We start from the raw sequence: 21256 nt of genomic DNA on the forward strand, positions 1-21256 counted from the left end.
GTGAAGCCTGGACCTTGTATAGAAAACATGTGAAACTACTGGAGCGCTTCCACACACGCAGCCTGAGGTCATTACTGCACGTTCGATGGCAGGACAGAGTCGTGAACTTGGAAGTCTTTGACAGAGCACGAACCACAAGCATTGAAGCCATGAGTCTGAAAGCCCAGTTTTGTTGGACAGGGCAAATCATTCGAACGGAGGAGTCAAGAATTCCTAAGCAACTCCTCTATGCAGGAGTGGCCTGAGGCCGGCTGCGGCAGCTGGCGCTCCAGGCGGAGCACGCGATCGGCGCCCCCGCCTGCAGGGCTGTCAATGGACTGACGTTATTGGCAGGCGCCCTGGGCGCCTCCATGACATCATCATTGAGTACCTCGGGCGGTGGTGCCCTAGGCGGCGGCCAAATCCGTCTATAGCCATGCGCCACCCCTGCCTCTATGGTGAACTCTCCCGGGCAAAAGGAATCAAGATAGGCTTTGCAAGAGTATAAAGACTGCATAAAGGCCAACATTGCTCATGCTGGATTAAAGCCAAAGCAGCTAGAGCAGCATGCAGAAGACCGAACAGGATGGCGTGCTCGCGTATGACAACTTCGAAGAGCAGTGATGCATAAGCCTAATTGATGCTCGTGGGAGGAGAAAAGCAACAGTAGCAGCCATGTCGACAGAGCCAGGACAATTCCTTTGCCCCCACTGCGAACGCCCATGCTGTTCAAGGCTTGGACTCCTCAGCCACATGCGAGTCCACAACCGATGAGCCTGTGCAAGCTCAAGACATCATCGATGGACTACCAACAAAACAACAACCTCTTTAAGAAGAATTGATTTCAAACAGTATGTCTACTGAAAGGTTTTTATAAACAATTATTTTAGAAGTATCTATTCATATATGTATGGACATATGCATTATGAGACCTTTGGTATCCGTATATAAAGCAGGACTAGAATCTCTATTTAATGACTGATTTTACTATTTGGAACAATTATTCATGGAATTGTATTTTCTATGTAAGCTTTAAAGGAAAGAATTTTCTCTCTTTGCAATATTTTACAATACTCCCTGATAATTTTGCATTTTGGGGGTTCCTCTCACTGAACAACCACTATCTGCACAAATGCTAAACATCAAACACACATATTCTAATAATATTTCAGGCATTGGTCACTTCTGATTGTCGAGGGGTGCGTTCCCCTTGGGCGGATTGATCTGAAGAGGACAGAGATGGGGGTCCATAGCATAACATGTGGCAAAGTGAACCACTACTCACGCACATGCACAGAATGTGTTCCATACATGTCTTTGCAGGTTGGGGGCTGGACAGTTCTATGCTTTGCTATCCCCTAGATTGCATAAGCAGGCCTGCCAATGGGGGAGAGGAAGAGAGGGGTAAAGGGGACAACCGCACTGAGGTAGGTAATTCAAAAATGCTCTGGGATTCCCAGAGCTATTTTGAAATAATGGGCTTGGTAGTGTGGTAGAGTTATTTTGAAGTAACTCCCCAGTGTAGACATGCCTTGGGAGTTGTGACTTTGAGGAAAGAATAGGGCATTTTACATATAACAGGAATTTATATCAAGCCTGTACTTATCTTTAATGAAATGAGCTACTTATGGCTTCAATTAATGTGAAATTTTATTACTGACTTTTATGAATTTCCATACTGTAATTCAATGCAAAGGAAGTCAGCCATTTATTTTGCTGCCAATATATGAAAGATGCTGAACTGTAAGCACCCAAGTTTCAATTTTGCTATTGATTTCAGCATTATTTAAAGAAGATGGTTATCAGCAAGATGACATATCACAAGTATTTATTTGATATCCATTAGAGATGTTAAATATTGATTAATTAACTAATCAAATAGTCGATGGGATTTCCATCAACTATTTGATTGGTCAATAAGGACTATCACGCGTTCCACCTTTGAAATGTACAAGAGCCTCAACAAAGGCTCTTGTACATTTCAAAGATTGAAAGGCTGCGTGAAACCCGGGGCCAGCAGGGCTTTCCCCGCTGACCCCGGGCTCCATGTGAGCGCTTCCACTTTGAAATGTACAAGATTCCCCACTGAGGCCCGTGTACATTTCAAAATGGAAGCGCCGTGTGGAGCCCAGAGTCAGTGGACTCCCTGCTGGCCCTGGACTCCATGCGGCATTTCAATGTTTGAAATGCACAAGAGCCTCTGCTGGGGCTCTTGTACATTTCAAAGAGGAAGCGCTGCCACTGTGCCCCTACCCCATCCCACAGAGCTGGAGCTGGAGGGGAGCCAGCTTTTAAGCTAGCTCCCCCCCAGCATCCCATCCTCTTCCCCCCTTTCCCTTGCTGCTTCTTTGTGATAGAGGCAGCAAGAGGGGAAGCAACTAGTAGACTGTGTTGATTATCTGATAAGCTTTTGCTTATCGGATAGTCAACTAGTCAGTTAGTCCCTTACATCCCTAGAATCCATCACAGGGCTAATAACAGTAAATCAATGGAAGGCTATGATTTTTGGCATGGACATTTTTTAGTAAATTTCATGGCAGAGGATTTTTCAGGGAAAAAAAGCACAGAAAAGTCACCAGATGACCTCTAGAGAGAGGACCTCATGACCAGCCCAATCCCCCTCAAGCCCCATGACAAGCCCAGTCCCCCTCAAGACCACCATCCCAATCCTCCTGCAGTCCCTGCCTTCTCCCCAAGGGCCTCCTTCTCTTAACCTCCTTTCTGTAACCCTCTTGTTTAAGATTTGGAGAGGGCAATGGTCTTTTGGCCCTCCTGTCTGTGGAAGTGGAGGTAGGTCCCACCTCCTCAGGACAGGAGCTACTATTGCAGAGTGGGCTCATCATGGATTTTATTCAAATTCATGATTATCTACAACGAACACTGTGGCCTCCATGCCAAAATCATAGCCTTAATAATACCAAGCTCACTGATAAAGTAGTCAGTCATATCTTATTATTAGCACGTGTCATAATTTAATGGAAAATAATCTCAAGATTATATTGACAATTTCCTAACCTATGAAAATTGCTAGTGTACCCCTATTTTAATGTCATATTCCTATAACTTTTCCATTACAAGATTTTGTCATCAAGTAGTTTACTTACAACTAAAAGGAAAATAAATAAATCAAAGATGTAGAGGATATGTGAAAAAGCAGGGGTAGAATTATCAAGAGGAAGACTATTTTACTGGAATATAGATAGGAACAACAGAGATCATAGCTGATTCTTTTGGCATAGTAAATATGGCCATGGATGTTAATTTCATCTTACACTATGCAACAATAAAGATAATACAGTAGAACCTCAGAGGTAAAAACAACTCCAGAATGGAGATCGTTTGTAACTCTGAAATGTTTGTAACTCTGAACAAAGCATTATGGATATTCTTTCAAAAGTTTACAACTGAACACTGACTTAATGCATCTTTGAAACTTTACTATGCAAAAGAAAAATGCTGCTTTTCCTTTATTTTTTTTAGTAATTTACGTTTAACCCAGTACTGTACTCTATTTGATTTTTTAAATTTTTGTCTTTATTGCTAACTGATAGTATATTTCCAGTTCCAGGTAAGACTTGTGGTTAATTGGTCAGTTTGTAACCCTGATGTTTGTAACTCTAGGGTTCATTCACTGTATATCATTGTAAACAAAGACAAGTCCTCATGCTAATTTAAAACACTCAGAAGTCCAAGTAACACAGGAAAGTAGACTAGAAGCATAGAATACTTTTCCTTTTCTAATAGTTCAGACACGGATTACTGTGACTTTCCTATGCACTATACAAATCTGTAATTGTCCTCAGCTTATTGGCATAGCAACCAAGATAACAGGTCTGCTAAGCCTGTTGGGTATTTCTCTTGCATCATACTGACTCAGTCATGCTATTGAGACCTGTTGTTTCAGGTTTTCTATGCAGTAATTTTAATAAACATTGTAGATATTATGTAATAGATTTTTTTCAGAGATTATTTTAAAATTTCTAATCAAGTGTATTGCCTGCTTCATTACACAATGCTTCAGTAGCTAGATTTTTAGTAGATTTTTTTTAAATGGGGGAAGGGAATTAGGTAGGTCATTGGCTTCATTTCCTCTTCTTAAGCACCACCCTTCAGGATGGAGGGCATGCTATATGTTGAGTGAGGAGAGGGTGTTACAAATTACTCTGTCCACTCTATCCTTTACTCCTCTGCTTCCTGCACAGCAAGGAGCAGTGGGAGTCATTGTGACTCTTAGATTAAATGCTGCCCCTTGCTATCAATGATATGCAAATTACATAACTGAGCCTTAAATCCATCTCTTTGATTCTGGGGCTAGCTCTACACTGCAGTGGTAAGTCGGAAAAAGAGACTTTTCTGAAATTTGGTGAGTCTACACTGTGCCAAATTTCGGAAAAAAGTGCTCTTTTTTTGGCACATCCCTTATTCCTCATAAAAGAGCGCATCTGCTTTTTTGAAAATTTTTCCGAAAAAGCAGATGTGTACCAGTATTCTGGAAAAGCAGTTTAGTCTAGATGTAGCCTGGGAGTGCACCTATCCTTTCATATTTTGTTTCACTAAAATGCTACTTTACTGAATGCTCAGGGAAATCTCTGTGAGGAGTCTCAGCTCTGGAATTTATCACAAGTCTCATGCTTTATAAGAACCTGCATTTTTTTATTGTCTTGAGTGTCCCACCAGATCAATTTATTTTCCCAGGCATGTTGAGAGGGGTCAGGTGACAGATGTGCTGATTGGCTGGCAAGGTTGCAGTTTGTTACCTATGTGGTGGGAGAAATTGATAAAGAGCTAGAAATAGGCATTTTAAATATACATATTAAGAATAAGGATAATGAATACATTATGGCAATGAGGCAATCTGATACCTTTGGTGATAGGTATGGTACATGATCCTAAATAGAGCAGGGGAAAAAATAATCTAAATAGTTATAATGATCATCGTTGCTTTTTACCATCAGTCAATATCTTTTTCCTTTCAAAATGTGGTTCCCCCATTATCCTAACCTATTTTTCAATTAATAGAAAATCTGTTTCTAATACCTTTACAAGAACATAGAGAAAATCTGCATAGGACAGAAGTTGTGACTCTTGACTGCTGAATCTCTGTTCCTTCCCACTTTTCTCTATTTTACATCTCCACAGTCTTCCACTCTTTCTTGTTTCTCTAAAACTTTTGTGAGTTGCAAGATAAAGGCAGAATACAGCCTTGCTAGTTGGAAACAGGAAGTTGTCTTTACGTTTGGACACAATGAGCTATTTATTGAAAACTGCTCTTCTGTAGTATGAGGCATCTCTTCATGTCATTCTGTCTCAATAATCCCTCTTGAGGATGGGTACACAATAATAGCATCCCAGTGAGATTCAATTGGGGATATAAATAGCATTCTAACAAACTAAAAGGCCGAATCTCTCATTAAGTTGTGTGCAGTTGCAATGGTGTAGGTGGGTGAGTAAGACCAACACTGAGAGGGGAGAATGGTAATATGTTTTTCACTGATGGTGTCATTCCACCATGCTATTGAGTCTACCCAAAATTAGATCTGTGTGCCAAATGGAGTGCAGTGAACTCAGAGAAACACTCCTTCAATGCAAAAATCAAAATAAGTTTTTAAATTATAAAACTGAAATTTATTTCAGTTATTTTATAAGTTGTATTTCAGCACTAGTTTGGAGCCAAAGTCTGACACTCTTTTCCATGTTGATCAGTACTGTACTACACAAGCAGTCCTATTACAATCAACACAGAAATGTCTGCACTAGTGCTGGAAGTAGAAACTCCAGCTCAAGGGGATATACTCATGCTAGCCCTAATGAAGCTAGGACGGTCAAATAGAATGTAGCCAAGAGAAGTGGCAGGCACTAGCCCCCCAGAGCTTGCACCAATAATCTTGGACAGGATTTACTCAGGGTGGCTAGTACCTCTTGCTGCAGCTCCACTTCTGGAAATGTGATCAGAGTTAGCACAGATGTGGCTCAATGAGCTGGAATTTATACTTCATTCGCTTAGGTATCAACATGAGTAAGAGCATCAGAAGCTGGCTTTTAATGCATTATAAGGTTGCTATATGAAGAGACTTGTATTGGTGATGACTCTCATTTGCCTGTGTCAAATTAAGAATATTAATCAGTTTAAACCAAACAGCCCTTTGAGCCCTTTCCTTAGAGTATGATTCATGTACTGGAATGGGGATTTAAATGCCAAGATGACAGAGCTATTGAAAGTGGAGAATTCCTTTTGATATGTTGTTATGCCTTTTAGAAACTTACATAAATAGAATCAACCTTGGTGCATTAAAATATTATTTATACATAAAACACACAAAATTGATTTTCAGTGCATTTGAGTTTGAACTTGCATACTAAGGATTTAATAGTGCTCTCATGGAATTCAGTATAGGAGTTGCTGTTATCTTCCCTGGTAGCATGACTTAACCTAATATCCCCAGTGGGACATGTAAAGGTTCTTTTGAGGGTAATTGTTTGCAGGATCAGAGTCTTAGTCTGTCTGGAATGCAAAAGAAAGATATAAATTGCAACATTAGGTAAATACCATAAAACTGAGAAAAGACTCTACAGTTTAGTGGAAAAGAACCAGTTATTCTAATACTTCTACCTATTCAAAATTGCATTGTGTATACATTGATGTAGGATTTTTTAAACAAAAAACAGAATATTGCACTTAGCCCACACACCACCATCCCGCCCCAACTACGTGCAGTATAGCAAATTATTTTTTGCCATGATTTCCTTGAGTATTAACAAGCTCTCCAACTCTCTCTATATCTTATAATTTTAAAACTGGAGTTTTAAAATATATTTTAAAAAGAAAGAATCACAAAATATCAATGGATGAGCATCAGAGTTCTTTCTCCTCTATTCAGAGTGTCCTTTCATACATAAAGTGACAGATCTATTTTCCTTTAGACTTTCCCGCTCTCGGGCTACAGAAGGTGATACTGTTGCTCAAATAATAGCTGCTGACACACAGTCATTGATATCCTGTGATATTTGAAAAAATATCCAGACCCACTAAATCTTCCATTTAATTTTCTAGTTCACCTTCCTCCTTCAGCATGAAGATCTTACTATCACTTTTCCAGTGTCACATTTTTTAAAACCCCTTCCCACCTGTACTGCACTTCAAATAATTCTTCTCATTCCTTGTCACATACACTTTTAAGTTCTTTGAAATCACAGACTTAAACTTCTAGAACAAGTTTCATTTTCGTTGGTATGGATACTCGTGATGACCATTATTGAGTAAGAAATAATAGCTTTGCGCATATACCAATCTGGAATTTATTTTTGGAGTTCTTCTATGAATTGCTAGACTTGGTCTCCCATACTTTATAAAGCCAGCACAACCACTGACTGAATTACATCCTTTGTTACTCAGCTGGGGTCAGATATATTAGTCTACAAATAATAGGGTATAGTGCAGTTTCTCAGAAATACCTATACAAGTGTTATTCAATTTTTCTTATTTCCATCTTTTTGCATAATCTCTGGTAACAAATACCATTAATCAAGACAGGAAACACTGAAAAACAAGTCACTGTTTCTGCTTTAAAGCAGCCTTTCTTGGTTATAAATATGGGTGACATTTTGTATCTGTGAAGAATTAACTTACTGAAACTTTGGTTTGTCAAAATTGTTGGGAATCTATACATTTTTCTTTCCTAGAAATGTGCTAGAAAATAGAGTAATGTATCAAATCTAAAGAAAGAATAGTAACCCTTGTACTTCTTTCTTATTCTAGGGCAATCCTCTTGATAAATTTGGCAGATATCGTTTAGTGGACCTTGATATAGCTGTAAATGGGACATATCTGATTCTGATTAAGCCTATTTGAAAAATATGAAGGTTAAGGAGAGAGTAAAGGCACTTATCACTCTTGATAATGGTAAACTAAATTCTGTCCTCAGATACACTCACAAAACTCCCACTGAATTAAGAAGTTGTATATAGGTACACAAGGGCAGTATTTGACCAATGAAACAGAAAAAGTAAGAAATGGGTTTTAACATAAGCGATGACCAATTATGTAACACAAACAGGTCTATGAAATATAAAATACATCAATCACTTCTATTCAGTCGCCTTAGATAGAGGTTTATAAAACTGTTACCTCAGTAATTTCAGCATTCTAGGTATTCCCTATGTGCAGACAAAAATATGGGATATTGAAAACAATGATGTAATAACCGTATCTAATGATCTGAGGCAAGTTTTTAAGAGTAACAGTTGCATGGACCCAAACCTGAAAAACTTTATAGGGACTTAACAAATATTTTCATCAGAAAGAGTGTGAGTGAAAGTCTGAACAGCAGTCACTGATATACTGCACTATTGTAACGTGGTAAACTATATTTCCAGTTCAAATCTGATAACTTTGCTGTTTCATATGCATGATGTACTTGCCCCCTCAAATCTATCTAAAATGATTATCCTAAAATCTCCTTCTACTCTGTCACCTGCACTTTAAATCCTTCAATAAGTCCTCCCTACTTCAGTGCGTGAAACACAAACTTCTTATCTTATTTACAAAGCCTTTCACAATGTAGCCCCTCCCTAGATATTAGACCTATTATCTTATTCCAAGACTGCTTCCTACTATCACTCCAATAGTGATTCCAGATTCATTCTCCTAGTTCTCGGTTTCTCTAACAAACACTTTTGGGATTCCTTAGTCCAGATCCATAAACCCAGTATCTTGTCCTCCTTCAAGTCCTTCCTCAAAACTCAACTTGTCTATAATGTACAATAAAGAACAGCCCAGTAATGAGTAGGCAGGTGAAAAGCTATAGTCACTACTAGAGATTAGCTAAGAATTCCACACATGCTGTTATATGTATATGTTACCGCATTTCCTCTGGTTCGCTTCTTTGCCTCATCCATTTGCTGTGTCCTCTTTTAGGGTACATCTACACTGCAAGCTTTTTTCGGAATAAGCTTTTCTGGAAGATATCTTCCGGAAAATCTTATTTTGAAATAGTGTGTCTACATGCAAAAAGTGCAACGAAATAGTGATTTGCTATTTTGAAAGATACCGTCCACACTAATTGGATGCTATTTTGCATTTAAGGCCACCTGGAACCAGTTCAGGCAGGACATTAGGTCAGCAGTTGCTTCCTGGAGCTGCTGCCTAAGGCTATGTGAGATATGTGCTTAAAGGGACCCCCCTGGACAGCCGTTTCCTAGGTTCTTCTTCTTGCTTGCCTATCTCTCTACGGGACAGCAAAGCATTTCCTCTGTGTACTCTGGCTGCCCTGCTTCAGAACACCACAGCACTCCCTACCATGGAGCCGGAGCTGCCTCTGGGCACGCAATGGCCCCACACTGCCGTGCTGTAGTTTGTGCAGCAGTTTGTGCAGGCTGTCTTCATGGCCCTGCATGAGCTCAGCCCAGAGCCAATCACTGAGAACTTCTGCCTGTGTGTGGGAGCGATGCCCTTGCAACCACACCCCACAGTGGAGCAATGCTTCTGGCTGCTGGACACCAGTTCTGACTGGTGGGACCGGCTGCTGATGGAGCATTGGGATGACTGGCAGTGGCTCCAAAACTTCTGCGTGAGGAAGGAGACATTCCTGGAGCTGTGTGCCTGGCTCACCCTTGACCTCACATGATGGGACACCCAGATGCTACCCGCCACCCCCCTGGAGAAGTGGGTCACCATCGTCGAATGGAAGCTCTCCACGCCAGACAGTTACCAGTCCATGGGCAACCAGTTCAGCATAGGGAAGTCCATCGGGGCCCTCTTCATGCAGGTATGGCGCTCTCGGGCTGCAGTCCCTGGAGGGAGGGCGGAATACTGGAAAGGGGGACCTTACAGAAAGGGAGGTTAGGGGCATGGGGGATGGGTGAGGGTGGCGTGGGGGAAGCCCTGCCCTGGGGAGTTCTGCAGTCCTGCCCTCACAGCTCTGCGGAGGGCTTCATAGGTGGTGGCTCCTGGGGTGTTTCTGCGGGGGAAGAAAAGGAGGGTTCGGGGACCTCCCAAGGGCTCTGGCAACCCCTTTGATTCTCTGTTTCATTTCTTTGTTTGTCTCCTTCTGCAGGTGGTGAGTGCCATTGACACCGTCCTGCTGTGCAGTGTCATCCACCTGGGCAACCTGGACCCTGTCATCGCCAGATTTGCCACCCTGGCCTTCCACAACTGCAAGGGAGCTATTGACTAAACCCACATCCCCATCTGGGCCCCCAACCACTGGGCAGTGCAGTACGTAAACCAGAAGGGATACTTTTCTATGGTACTGCAGGCTCTGATCGACTACTGTGGCCAGTTTACGGACATCTTTGTAGGCTGGTTGGGGAAGGTGCACGATGCCTGCATCTTCCACAGCTCCAGCCTCTACCTCAAGCTGGTGGTTGGCACTTTCTTCCCCAAGTGCAACATCAGGGTCGGGGATGTTGAAACACTACTGTGCATTGTGAGGGATGTGGCCTACCCTCTTGTGCTGTGTCTGAGGAAGCCATACATTGGACACCTGTGCCCCCAGCAAGGACCGGTTCAATGGCCGCCTGGGCAGGGCCCGCATACAGGCTGAATGCGCCTTTGGTGAGGTTCAAGTGCCTCCTGACCTTCCTGGATGTCGGGGAGCACAACATCCTCCAGGGGTAATATCTGTTTGTTTTGTGCTCCACAACATTGTGGAAAGAAAGGAGGAGGCCTTCTTTCCAGGGTGGGGGCAGAGGTTGGCCGGGAGGGATGGGCCTTTGAGCAGCCATGCACAGCTGCCATCCAGCAGGCCCATCAGGTGGGCATGTGCATCCAGGAGGCCCTGAGGGAGAGTTTCTTTGAAGGATCCCAGTAACTCTCCCTAGGGCCTCCCCACTAGGGGCCTGTGCCTTGCCCCAGTCTGCCTTTCCTCCAACAACCCCTCCTTCCCCCCTCCCCCTCTTCTTTGGAGACACAATAAAAAAACCTGTTTTAAAAAAAAACCTCTTTGCTTATTTATTTGAGAGAGAAGAAACTGGGGAGGACGGGGGCTGAAAACGTGGAAATGGGACGAGAAAAGGGGCAGAGAAACTTGGAGTGGGGAGGAGAGGCTCAGGGCTGGGGCTGAGATTGGTGCATTGCTCAGGAGTTTCCTCTGCCTTGTGTGCAGGGACCATGGCGACCTCAAGGGGGAGGGCAGAGACGATAGACAGAGCGGGAACTGGAGCAGGGTCAGGCAGGGAAGGGGGGCTAGAGACTGGAGCAGGAACAGGGACTGGGATTGCAGCAGAAGCATGAGCGGGAGCAAGAGCAGGAGCTGGTTCCAGGTGGGTCAGGAGCTCTCAGACAGTCGCACATATGTTGTGTCCCTGCTGCAGCAGCTGCCTGGGTTTCCCTCGGTGCCGCACACACACCTGTGCCTGGAAGTGCTGTCCCTGAGAGCAGGTGCTGCCTCGAGCAGGCAGGCATGCCTGTGTGACATGTGTGGCACAGCAGAGTCTGTGTGTGTGCGTGCGTGTCCTTGTCCCCAGCCTCCTTCCAGCTGTGGCTCGTGGTGGGAGTGCATCCCTCCCAGGGGTCAGAACTGTGGGCAGCCTCCACAGAGCCTGTGAGCAGGAGCCCGGGGTGCTCTGGTGCTCCCTCCTGGGCTGCGTGGCGAAGACTGGTGCTGCCCATGAATCCACATGAACGGACTGCAGCGCGATGGCCAAGCAAAGAGGGCCAAGCGACATTTACACCACAGCACCTCAGCGCCCACCACCCCTGCCCTTTGTGTGTGAAAAAGTAAGACCACTAACCTGATGGTCCCTCCCTGTCCTCAGAGGATGCCTGGGACACATCCAGGCCGTGGGGTACTAGCTCAAAGGTGATGGTGGTCACTGTGCTGGCCGTGTCCTCCTCCTCCTTCTCCTGGGCTGGGACCCCCCCTGTGGGCGATGATGGGCATCTCCAGCCCTAAGTCCACTACCAGGGGTGGGGAAGGGGCTGCACCACCCCCTAGGATGCAGTGCAGAGGTCATCAAAATAGGAGCAGGGGTGGGTCCTGCCCTGGAGTGTGAGCTACATTCTCTCACCTTGGAGCTCTTTCACCTTACTCCAGGGTCCAGGTATGTCCCTTTGTGGCCAGGCTCTCAGTCATCCAGCTGTATATGTTCACGTTCCTTCATCTGGAGCCGAGATTCTGGAGGTTCTCCTTGTTGACCCACACCTTGGGGAGGCCAAGATCTCCACCCCAGACCAAGACAGAGCATGCCTCTTGTGGCCCCCGGCAGGCTCCTGGGAGCCCTGTGCATGCTCCCTGGGGTGGGCAGAGGGCTCTTGGGGGGGGGGAGGGGCTTGTGGCTGGGACATGTGCCCAGGCATCAAGCACTGTGAGCTGCACTGGAAGCTCTGAGGACCAGCTTCCTGCCATAAGCCCTGTCTGCTGTGTCTGCAGCTTTAAAAGCTCTAGGGGTACAGGAGCTATAGAGTTATGATGAGTGTGGACGGAGTGGCCAGAAGGGCATCTGTGTTATTTCTTGGAGGCCTCTTTTTCGAAATAGCTCCGTATTACCGTGTTTCAACACCGTCTTCTGAAAAAGCTTTTTCAGAAAAGGCCTTATTCTTCATGGACAAGCCGTCCGTTATTTCAACTTTCTTTCAAAATAACACAGTTGTTGTGTGGACACTAGTATTGGTTTTCTGGAATAATGGCCACTATTCTGGAAAAACAGTTCAGTGTAGACGCACCCTTAGACTGCAAAGGCTTGTCTACTCTTGAAATGCTACTGTTGCTTCAGTGGAGACACTTCCTACAGTGACAAAAGTTCTACTATCATGATGTCTACGCAGCAGGGTGTCGCGAGAATCACAGGTCCGATGATGCATACCCAAGGGGGGAAGGACAGAACCAGGTGGACAGTTTTATCAAATAAAAAATATTTATTTATGACAGTGGTGAATTTATAGTATTTATTCTAAGATTTTTTAATAGACCGTATTAATAATGAATTTACAGTATTTATTATATTTATTTTATGATTTCTAGTTAAACATGTCAGAGATATAAGGATGGGAACGGCAAGGGGAATAGTCTCTAATCTTAAAATATCCAGCTACACTAATTAAATAACAGTGATAACTACAAACTCTATGTACTACCCAAAAACAACTACAACACTAAGCTTATACAACAAGAAAAAATCAAATCATACATACCAACTTACACAGCACACAGAACATTTCACAGATATTGGTTTGGTTGCGAAGGCCTTGGTTACGCCCGCGAGTCGGGGGAGGTGGCTGGTCGGTTGATCAGGCAGGCAGCACTTTGAAGTATACGGGAAGGCACACGCATGGTGGTACGTGTGTTGCGAAGACCTCCTCGAGCGAACTGTGCGATGAGTATTCATCCCCAAATCTGCACATCGCTTTCTCGCACTTACATATTACCATATATGGCCTAATGGTCACCAAGTGGGGGGGGGGAGTCTGTGTCCCAGGGGTTGGGCCGAAACTGTGCAGGTTTCATGCGACCAGGTAAGCCCCGCAGTTCTCACCCCAAGGTGACGGGTGGGAGAGTCTGAGGCTATTTTCCCCTTTTCACACCTTCCCTTTTTCTAAAGGCAATGGTATGCAGGAAGGGTGCCGCCGGTTTCTCTCCAGGGGTGTGTCTAGACTACATGCCTCCTTCGACGGAGGCATGTAGATTAGCCAGATCGGAAGAGGGAAATGAAGCCGCGATTAAAATAATCGCAGCTTCATTTAAATTTAAATGGCTGCCCCGATCTGCCGATCAGCTGTTTGTCGGCAGATCGGGGCAGTCTGGACGCAACGCGCCGACAAAGAAGCCTTTCTTCATCGGCACAGGTAAGCCTCGTGAAACCAGGTTTACCTGTGCCGATGAAGAAAGGCTTCTTTGTCGGCGCATCGCGTCCAGACTGCCCCGATCTGCCGACAAACAGCTGATCGGCAGATCAGGGCAGCCATTTAAATTTAAATGAAGCCGCGATTATTTTAATCGCGGCTTCATTTCCCTCTTCCGATCTGGCTAATCTACATGCCTCCGTCGAAGGAGGCATGTAGTCTAGACACACCCAAGGAGTCCTGCAGCCCACTATAGCAAGAGCGGCCTGGCCAAACTTTTTTACTGGGGGGGCAGTTTCTTTTCTCTAACACAGGGCAAAACTCAAATTAAGATATTCAGCTTCAGCTACGTTAATTGCGTAGCTGATGTTGAAATTGCTTAATTCAGCTTCCCTTACTCTTCATAAAATGCGGGTTACAGGAGTCAGAGTAAGAAGTCCTCCATCTTGACATGATTTCAAAATAATGGCTTGCTGTATAGACGCGCATTTTGTTATTTTGAAATAACTCCAGGTATTCTGAAATAATGCTGCTGTGTGGACATACCCACATCGTCCACCTTCCTGAGAGGTGTAGCTAGGTCAAGGAAGAATTCTTCCATTAGCCTTGCACTGTCTACACTGGGGAATAGGTTGACTTAATTATGTTGCTCAGAGGAGTGGATTTTTCACACCTCTGAGTGATGTAGCTATGCAGATGCAAATGCTTAGCATAGATCATTCCTAAGTGACATACACTAAGAGGTATTTAGGCATCTAACGCCCATTGATCTATACCTCACTATTTTGGAAGAGGGACTGTCATTTTTTATGGTTTTGGTAGGAGTCACCAGATAGTCTTATTTTCTTTAGCGTGCAAGCACTATTCAGACATGGATAAAATGCTGTATTGTAAGTTTTGCAATTGTTCTCTGTCTCTCTGACTCGAAGTTGCATTCTGGAGACCAAGAATTGCTATTTTGGATGAAATTTGTAAAAGGGATTTACCCTGTAGCTGTTGGTGACTACCTCCTTTCAAGGACTGGTATATTTAGTGTAAATACAGCAAATTACCCTAAGAAAATACCCCACATCACTGATTACTCTACTTAAGTGGTTTTTCCTCTAATGGGAAGCGAATGTGCATGACCCAACATCATCTACTCGTTGGCAGAAGGACAACAGTATCCATTGTGCCTTGCATAACCAGGCCCAGGATGGCTGAGACTCTCCTGGAATTTAAATGTTTAATAATAAAGCGAAGAAGATGCATGTTTGTTTGTAAATATGTGACTCTCTCCTAATTATATTCTACTTGGCAAATATGCAACTGAAAGATGGTCTCAGTGTGCTTTTCATGTATTTACAAAGGACTTATTAAGATCAGGTACATATACCTTTTAAATAAGTAGGAGTCAAGAAACCCACACACTGAATCTGAAAAAGGAAATACTTGGGTTTGATATGAAGGTGATCGTTTTATACCACATTGTTATTGGAATCTAGAACATAGTGCAAGTAATGAACATTTGATTAAAGGCAAAGATAATTAAATTCAGACCTATGCAATAACTAAAAATATATGGTAAATAGCAAAATGAGGCAGGGCATGGTTGACACTGAGTACTGGTTCTCTCCAACCATCAACTTTGTGTTTTGCATTAACAGTATCAGTCCTTTGGTTGGGGCCAATCCACCTGTGGAGTAACTACACAATAAATGGAGTTGCACCAGGGATGGATTTGGCCTTACACATTTGAAATAAAAAGGTAAGTATTTTAAACCAACCACAAATTTGAAGACTTCTATGGGATAGGTGGCAACAATGCTTTATAAGTGAAATTCCTTGAAAGAGGTGGAAAAGATTAAATATTTTTTCAATGCAGCAAATGAGAAAGCAACTTGTAGAGGACCAACAGCTGAGGAGAGGGTGTGGGAACCAGAAATACATTCAGGCTACGTCTACACTGGCATGAATTTCCGAAAATGCTTTTAACAGAAACGTTTTCCGTTGAAAGCATTTTCGGAAAAGCACGTCTAGATTGGCAGGATGCTTTTCCGCAAAAGCACTTTTTGCAGAAAAGCGTCCGTGGCCAATCTAGACGCGGTTTTCCGCAAAAAAGCCCCGATTGCCTTTTTCGCAATCCAGGCTTTTTTGCGGAAAACAGTACTATGCTGTCTACACTGGCCCTTTTGCACAAAAGTTTTTCAGAAAAAGACTTTTGCCCAAACGGGAGCAGAATAGTTTTTCCGGAAAAGCACTGATGATTTTACATGAGATCATCAGTGCTTTTCCGGAAATTCAAGTGGCCAGTGTAGACAGCTGGCAAATTTTTCCAGAAAAGCTGCTGATTTTCCGGAAAAACTTGCCAGTCTAGACACAGCCTCAGTGTCTGGGAGATTGTTCTTCTGCTCTTAACTTTCAACAGATAATTTGGAGGGCTGCAATATCTCCTCCTGCTCCTCCCTCCCCCATCCCCTTTACACCCAATCCCTAAAGGGCAGTCGTCTTGAACAAAGCAAGCAGCAATGGGACTCACCAGGGAGGGGGAACTACTTCATTACTAATGTGTGCAAATGCCACCACCCTCCTGTCTTTATCTCTTATTGATAAAATGATAAAGTCAAACCCAGCACAACAAACAAACCCCACTTGGCTCTTGCAGGGCGAGGGAAAGGGGAATTAACCTCTGAATTCACGGGTGCACCGCACTTTGAAAACGTAAATCGCTCACTAGGTGCTAAGTATGCCCAGTATTATTTAGCAGCAGCAGGCCCCGGGGACAACTTTCGTTTGATTAGAGAGGGCGAGGCGTGCCCAGGTGGCAGGGGAGAGGGGGCCAGCAGCTGTAACTCCTCCCCCCCCCCTTCCAGCTTTCTGAGGCGGGTTGGGGAGCCTGTCACTGAGCAACGAGCCGTGGGGGGCGCCCAGCCTGACGCGGTAAGTGCTGGGAGAGGCGACATCTCTCCTCGGTGGTGGGAGACAAGGCTGCTGCTCCCCGACCCAACTCCCTTGGGCCCAGCACCGCTCCTGCAACTCTCCGAAGAGCTGCCTCCTCCCTCAGTGTGCCTAGCCCCCCTCCCCCTTCCGGCTGCTGCCATAGCGATATGGAAACACATCCCTCTGGCCCCGGCAGCGCCGCGCGGGGGAAGGACTCGCGCTCTTTGGAGCCGCTGCTGGCAGCGGGGCTGCCCCTCCGCGTCCCGGCCCCTGCCGGCTGCCCAGCGCCGCTGGCTCCTCCCAGGTAATGGCCTGGCCCGCTGCTGCGCTGCCGGCCCCTGCTCTTTTCCCGTGCGAGTTCCCTGCGGGGAGGGAGTGTGAGGCCGGCTCCGGTGAGCAGCCGGGCAGGTGCATTTGCCCGAGTCAGAGCACAACGTGCACTGGGGCCCCGGGGCGAGGCTGAGCCCCGCCGGCAGGCGTGTGCAGCGCGCTGCGTTTTCACCGCTCTCTGCTGGGCAAAGCATGTTTGCAAGTTGGTCTCCTCATTCCCCGGTGGCTACTTCTCGAGGAGCTGGGGCGCACCAAATAGAAGCCCCTGGTCTAGCCTGGAGTCAGCGAGTTTATATCTGGTTGTGCTTCCTCGCCCCACACCTCTCTCCCACCCGAGCGGTGCCAGTGCTGGTTGAAATGCCATGGGAAGAAGCGCCCTGGGGAAATTGGCGTGTTGCGGGGGCGGGGGGATGAAAACCGTTTTGCTCAGGAATCCTCGTTTCTACACGACAATCTAGTAAAAGCAGCAGCGTTGAATAGGCAACAGAATGAGGACAGGGTTGAAGTTCTCATTTGGCAGAAGACTTTCCGCTAAACTCCTGTAGGGGCAGCTGACCAAACACATTGCAACAGGGCAGACTCGAGCGAACGAGAGGGATTGAAAAATAAGAGGGAAATTTTAAGCGTCTCATCGAAACATACACAGCAGAATCCTTTTTCTCTAGGGGGAACAAGGTTTTAAAACCTCCGTTTAAAATTAGTCCATGCGGGACTTAGAGGTCTAAATACAACATTTTTATAAGACACTCGACACGTTAAGCTTTTAGGATTCTTGTTTGCTTACAATTTAACCTTGTACTGTTGATCGTGTGTTCAGTATGGATATTCATTCTAAGGTTAATGCACTTTTGACTGTACTGTACTCCATGTGGCAATAATTGTTGTTTATATGTGCACAGAATGGGGAAGTGTCGGTCCATTTACAACTAGGGCTTCCTAGTGTGGCGAGGTGATGGGAATAGCTTGTTTAAACCCTGTGAACAGGGAAGCTTTCTGTCTTCACGCTGTGCTTTAGTGCTTCTTCTCAGCTTCTCTGGTTGCTAGGGGGCTTTTACTTCCTGTTTCAAATTAGCTTTTAAAATGAGACTGAGACCTTTTAAAAAAAAGGCGGGTGGGAACCAAGCTTCAGAATGTAAAGAGCAGATTTCACTGGTACTTCTTTCATTTAATATATCTGTACATTTCCTACCTTTTAGGGCCAACGCCCAGGTATCCTACAATGGGCTATTCCTGATCCCACTTGATTCAGCAAAATTTGACAGGACCAAGGAAAATTGTCTTTGCTTTTATGGTAAAGGCAGTAACTATGTTTAGTTGGCAGTACCTGAACTTTTTTTAGTGAGTTGTTTACCGACCTGTTTAATTTCCATTCCTCCTAGCAGCTGTGGATAGTATATCTTATGAATGAAAAGGTCAGGAAAGCACAGCTCAGTGAATCCTAACTTGTTTGTTTGGAGTACATGAAGTACAGTACTGCTGCCCTAAGTCACTCTTCTAAATTCAGGTTTCATACAACAATGGCACATTATAAGGACGGGCTCTTGTATGTCATTGCCTTTTTGTTTGTACTACCTTAAGTATCTGTTGTATGTGTTTTGTTAGAAAAAAATACTTTGCTGTAGATTTGACTGACTTGGGCTTGTTTGCTAAGGAAATTAGAAGATACTTGAGAGGCTTGCAGTTAAGACTTCAGTGATACTCCATGCCTGAGTAAGATAACCAAAGTTTGTCCCTTGGATGGCAACAAACTCTAAGAAAAATATACATGTTCTGTTGTATTATTGCATTGCTAACATCATAGGGGTATGTGGCACGTGATATGGAATTTATAATTCTGAAGCCATTCAGTCTTTTTTAAATGAGTCTTGGCTGCATATACAATCATGTGTCTTGGAATTCAGGGACCCTTAGTGGTGTGATGACAAAAATGGCTGGATTTACACCCAAATATTTTGTTCCCATTTCTTTTCAAGTTAAATGTAAAATAAAGAGCAAGACAAGTGTTGAAGCACCCGTCATTATAGGTCTTAGAATTTTGCTTCTTGTAATAGCATGATGTAATGTTGTGCTTTAGAGGTGGGGCTATATTTGCTTTAAAATGTAGGTAGGGTAGGATAGCTCATGCAGCATTACAGTAGATCTGCTCTACTAAGGTAGGTTTGATTATCTGGGTGAGAGAAACACCTTAAGTTCAACTGGTCTAATATATAATTGTCCCTTATATTAAAGTGAACAGTTAATAGATTTTTCCCTAGCCCCACGATACAGCTTTGTTTTATGCCTAGGGAACCATGTTTCATTTTGTAGGACATTTTGTGAGGGGAAAAAATGGCTAACTACTGACTTTGTTTTCTTGGTGCAGGCAGTTCAGTCTGGAGAGCTCAGTTCACACAGTACATGTGAAAACAAGGCAAGAAGAGGTGCAGCAGATGAGGTGCTGGGACATAGAGCAACTGAGGAAGATGATAGCGTGGGTCTGAGATGTAACACCCTTTGCCCTCATGTTTTCAGTACTGAGGACATGACAACATTGCAGAATGGCTGTGGAACTGACACCGCTGTTACCTGTATAGTAATGGATAACAAAGAACCCAGAAATATAACTAGCAATGGGGGGTGCAGTAGCAACAACAGTGCTGAAGAGGAAATACAAGATGACAAACTCAGCCCTTCAAAAGTCATGCGCTTTTTTGCTACCCCTCGGAAACGAACTACCTCCAACTCAGAAAGGCCTCATTCTCTGATTGTGATGGGCAGCTCATCAACGTGGAATGCTTTGTCTTCCATTAGAAAAATGGGATCTTTCAAGAAGCTAAAATCTTCAGTTCTTCAAGGAATTCAGGCCAGGGAAAGCTCAGATGTCTTAAATGAGAACCCTATTGGAAAACATGTCTCCAATGGCGCAGCATTAAGAGTTCAGACTAACCGGTATTCCTATTCAGAGCCTTTACATGCTTTCCATAATGCAGTGGATGGTTTGGCTTCTGATTGCTCTGATGTAGAGGAAAGTGATGATTCCTTTCTAAGGAATACTCACCGATCACGCAGCATCAGACGTGCTTATGGTGTGGGCCGCATAAATTTGCTAGATGCTGATAAAATTCAGAGTCAGCAGAACTGCACCAGGCCAACTTCTCCGGTCACCCAGGAGCCAAAGTTCTGTGAAATAGTAGTGAAAGACTCTGAAAACAACAGGATTATCTACAGGAGAAGCAAAAGCACAGATAGCTTAAACTTTCTGAAAAAGAGCTCATTCAAACGAAAGTCCACCTCAAATCTCACTGACCTGAAAGCTGCAAGTGAAAAGCAAGTGCCACAAAGGACAGTAAGCACCTCTTCTGCTGACTCGGACAAAGCCAGTGGAAACCCAGAGAGACGGTCAAAACGCTGGAAGAGCCCTATCCGAGCAAAGGATTTTGACAGAGTTTTGAAACTTGTAACTAATGTTACAGATGTTGCATGGAAGAAAGATGGTTCAAAGAGCCAGACTCCTTCTCTGAATGAACAAAACCAGAGAACAAGGCCAAACAGCAGATTACATGACGACTACTCCCGCAGGGTTTCCAGTAGCACTGAAAATGACAGACGGCGGTGCATTTCCCCTGCACACAGTCCGGATTCTACCTTTTCTGGGACCCCGCGTCTCCATAGTCCAGTTTCTCAGGATACAGACAGTGAATCAAATGTATTTACTGATGAAGCCAACAGTCTCAGGACTCTATCGTGTGTCTTAGATGCTGTTAGTTCATCACTTGCTTTTAACAACCTTAGTGCACTTCCTAATGAAGTGTTTTATGAAGACTCCACTGAACCAAAAAGTACCAGCCCATTTACAGGTGAATTTGAACAGCCTAGCATTCCTCTTAGGCCTACTGCCCCTAAACCTCAGAGCCCCAGTGCTGAGAAAGTCCAGTGCAATGTTAATTTCCATTGTCCAGATCATCACAGCACATTGTCACTGAGCTCAATGGAAAGTGAGGAAAGAATTGAGTTACCTGCTCCAAAATTGGGGAGAAATCCTGTTTGCTTCCAGGACTCAGTGCAAACTGCTTACTATGATGATGGAAATGAAGACAGTGGCATAAGCAGCCACTCTCAGCTTAGCCTCAATTTAGCTTCTGGTGCTGAAGAAAAGAAGGAAGAGGTAAGAAAGAAAGCAAACCCCCTTTATATATTAGATTAGAATCTGTTTTTATTAATTCAAAAATGACAACCTGAATGCTAGCTGCTGTTACAGCTAAAATATGCTGA

General features: G+C 44.3%; 1 protein-coding gene across 13 annotated transcripts in view; it reads left to right on the forward strand.

Annotated features, from left to right (window-relative positions):
* SPATA13 (spermatogenesis associated 13) overlaps positions 1 to 21256 on the forward strand; it is a 125940-nt gene that overhangs the window by 27160 nt on the left and 77524 nt on the right. For 7 of the 13 annotated variants that reach the window (XM_014581469.3, XM_006138887.4, XM_075919258.1 and 4 more), the window contains one exon: positions 19368 to 21149. In XM_014581469.3, coding sequence (XP_014436955.2) covers positions 19368 to 21149 — 1782 coding nt within the window. Of the gene's footprint in view, positions 1 to 15174; positions 15504 to 16528; positions 16676 to 16724; positions 16980 to 17046; positions 17068 to 17808; positions 17842 to 18350; positions 18549 to 19367; positions 21150 to 21256 lie in introns of those variants that run through there. The other 6 variants (XM_006138890.4, XM_075919259.1, XM_006138889.4 and 3 more) reach the window with 6 other exon arrangements.

This window comes from Pelodiscus sinensis, chromosome 1, assembly GCF_049634645.1.
Source record: "Pelodiscus sinensis isolate JC-2024 chromosome 1, ASM4963464v1, whole genome shotgun sequence".
Taxonomy (NCBI): Eukaryota; Metazoa; Chordata; order Testudines; family Trionychidae; genus Pelodiscus; species Pelodiscus sinensis.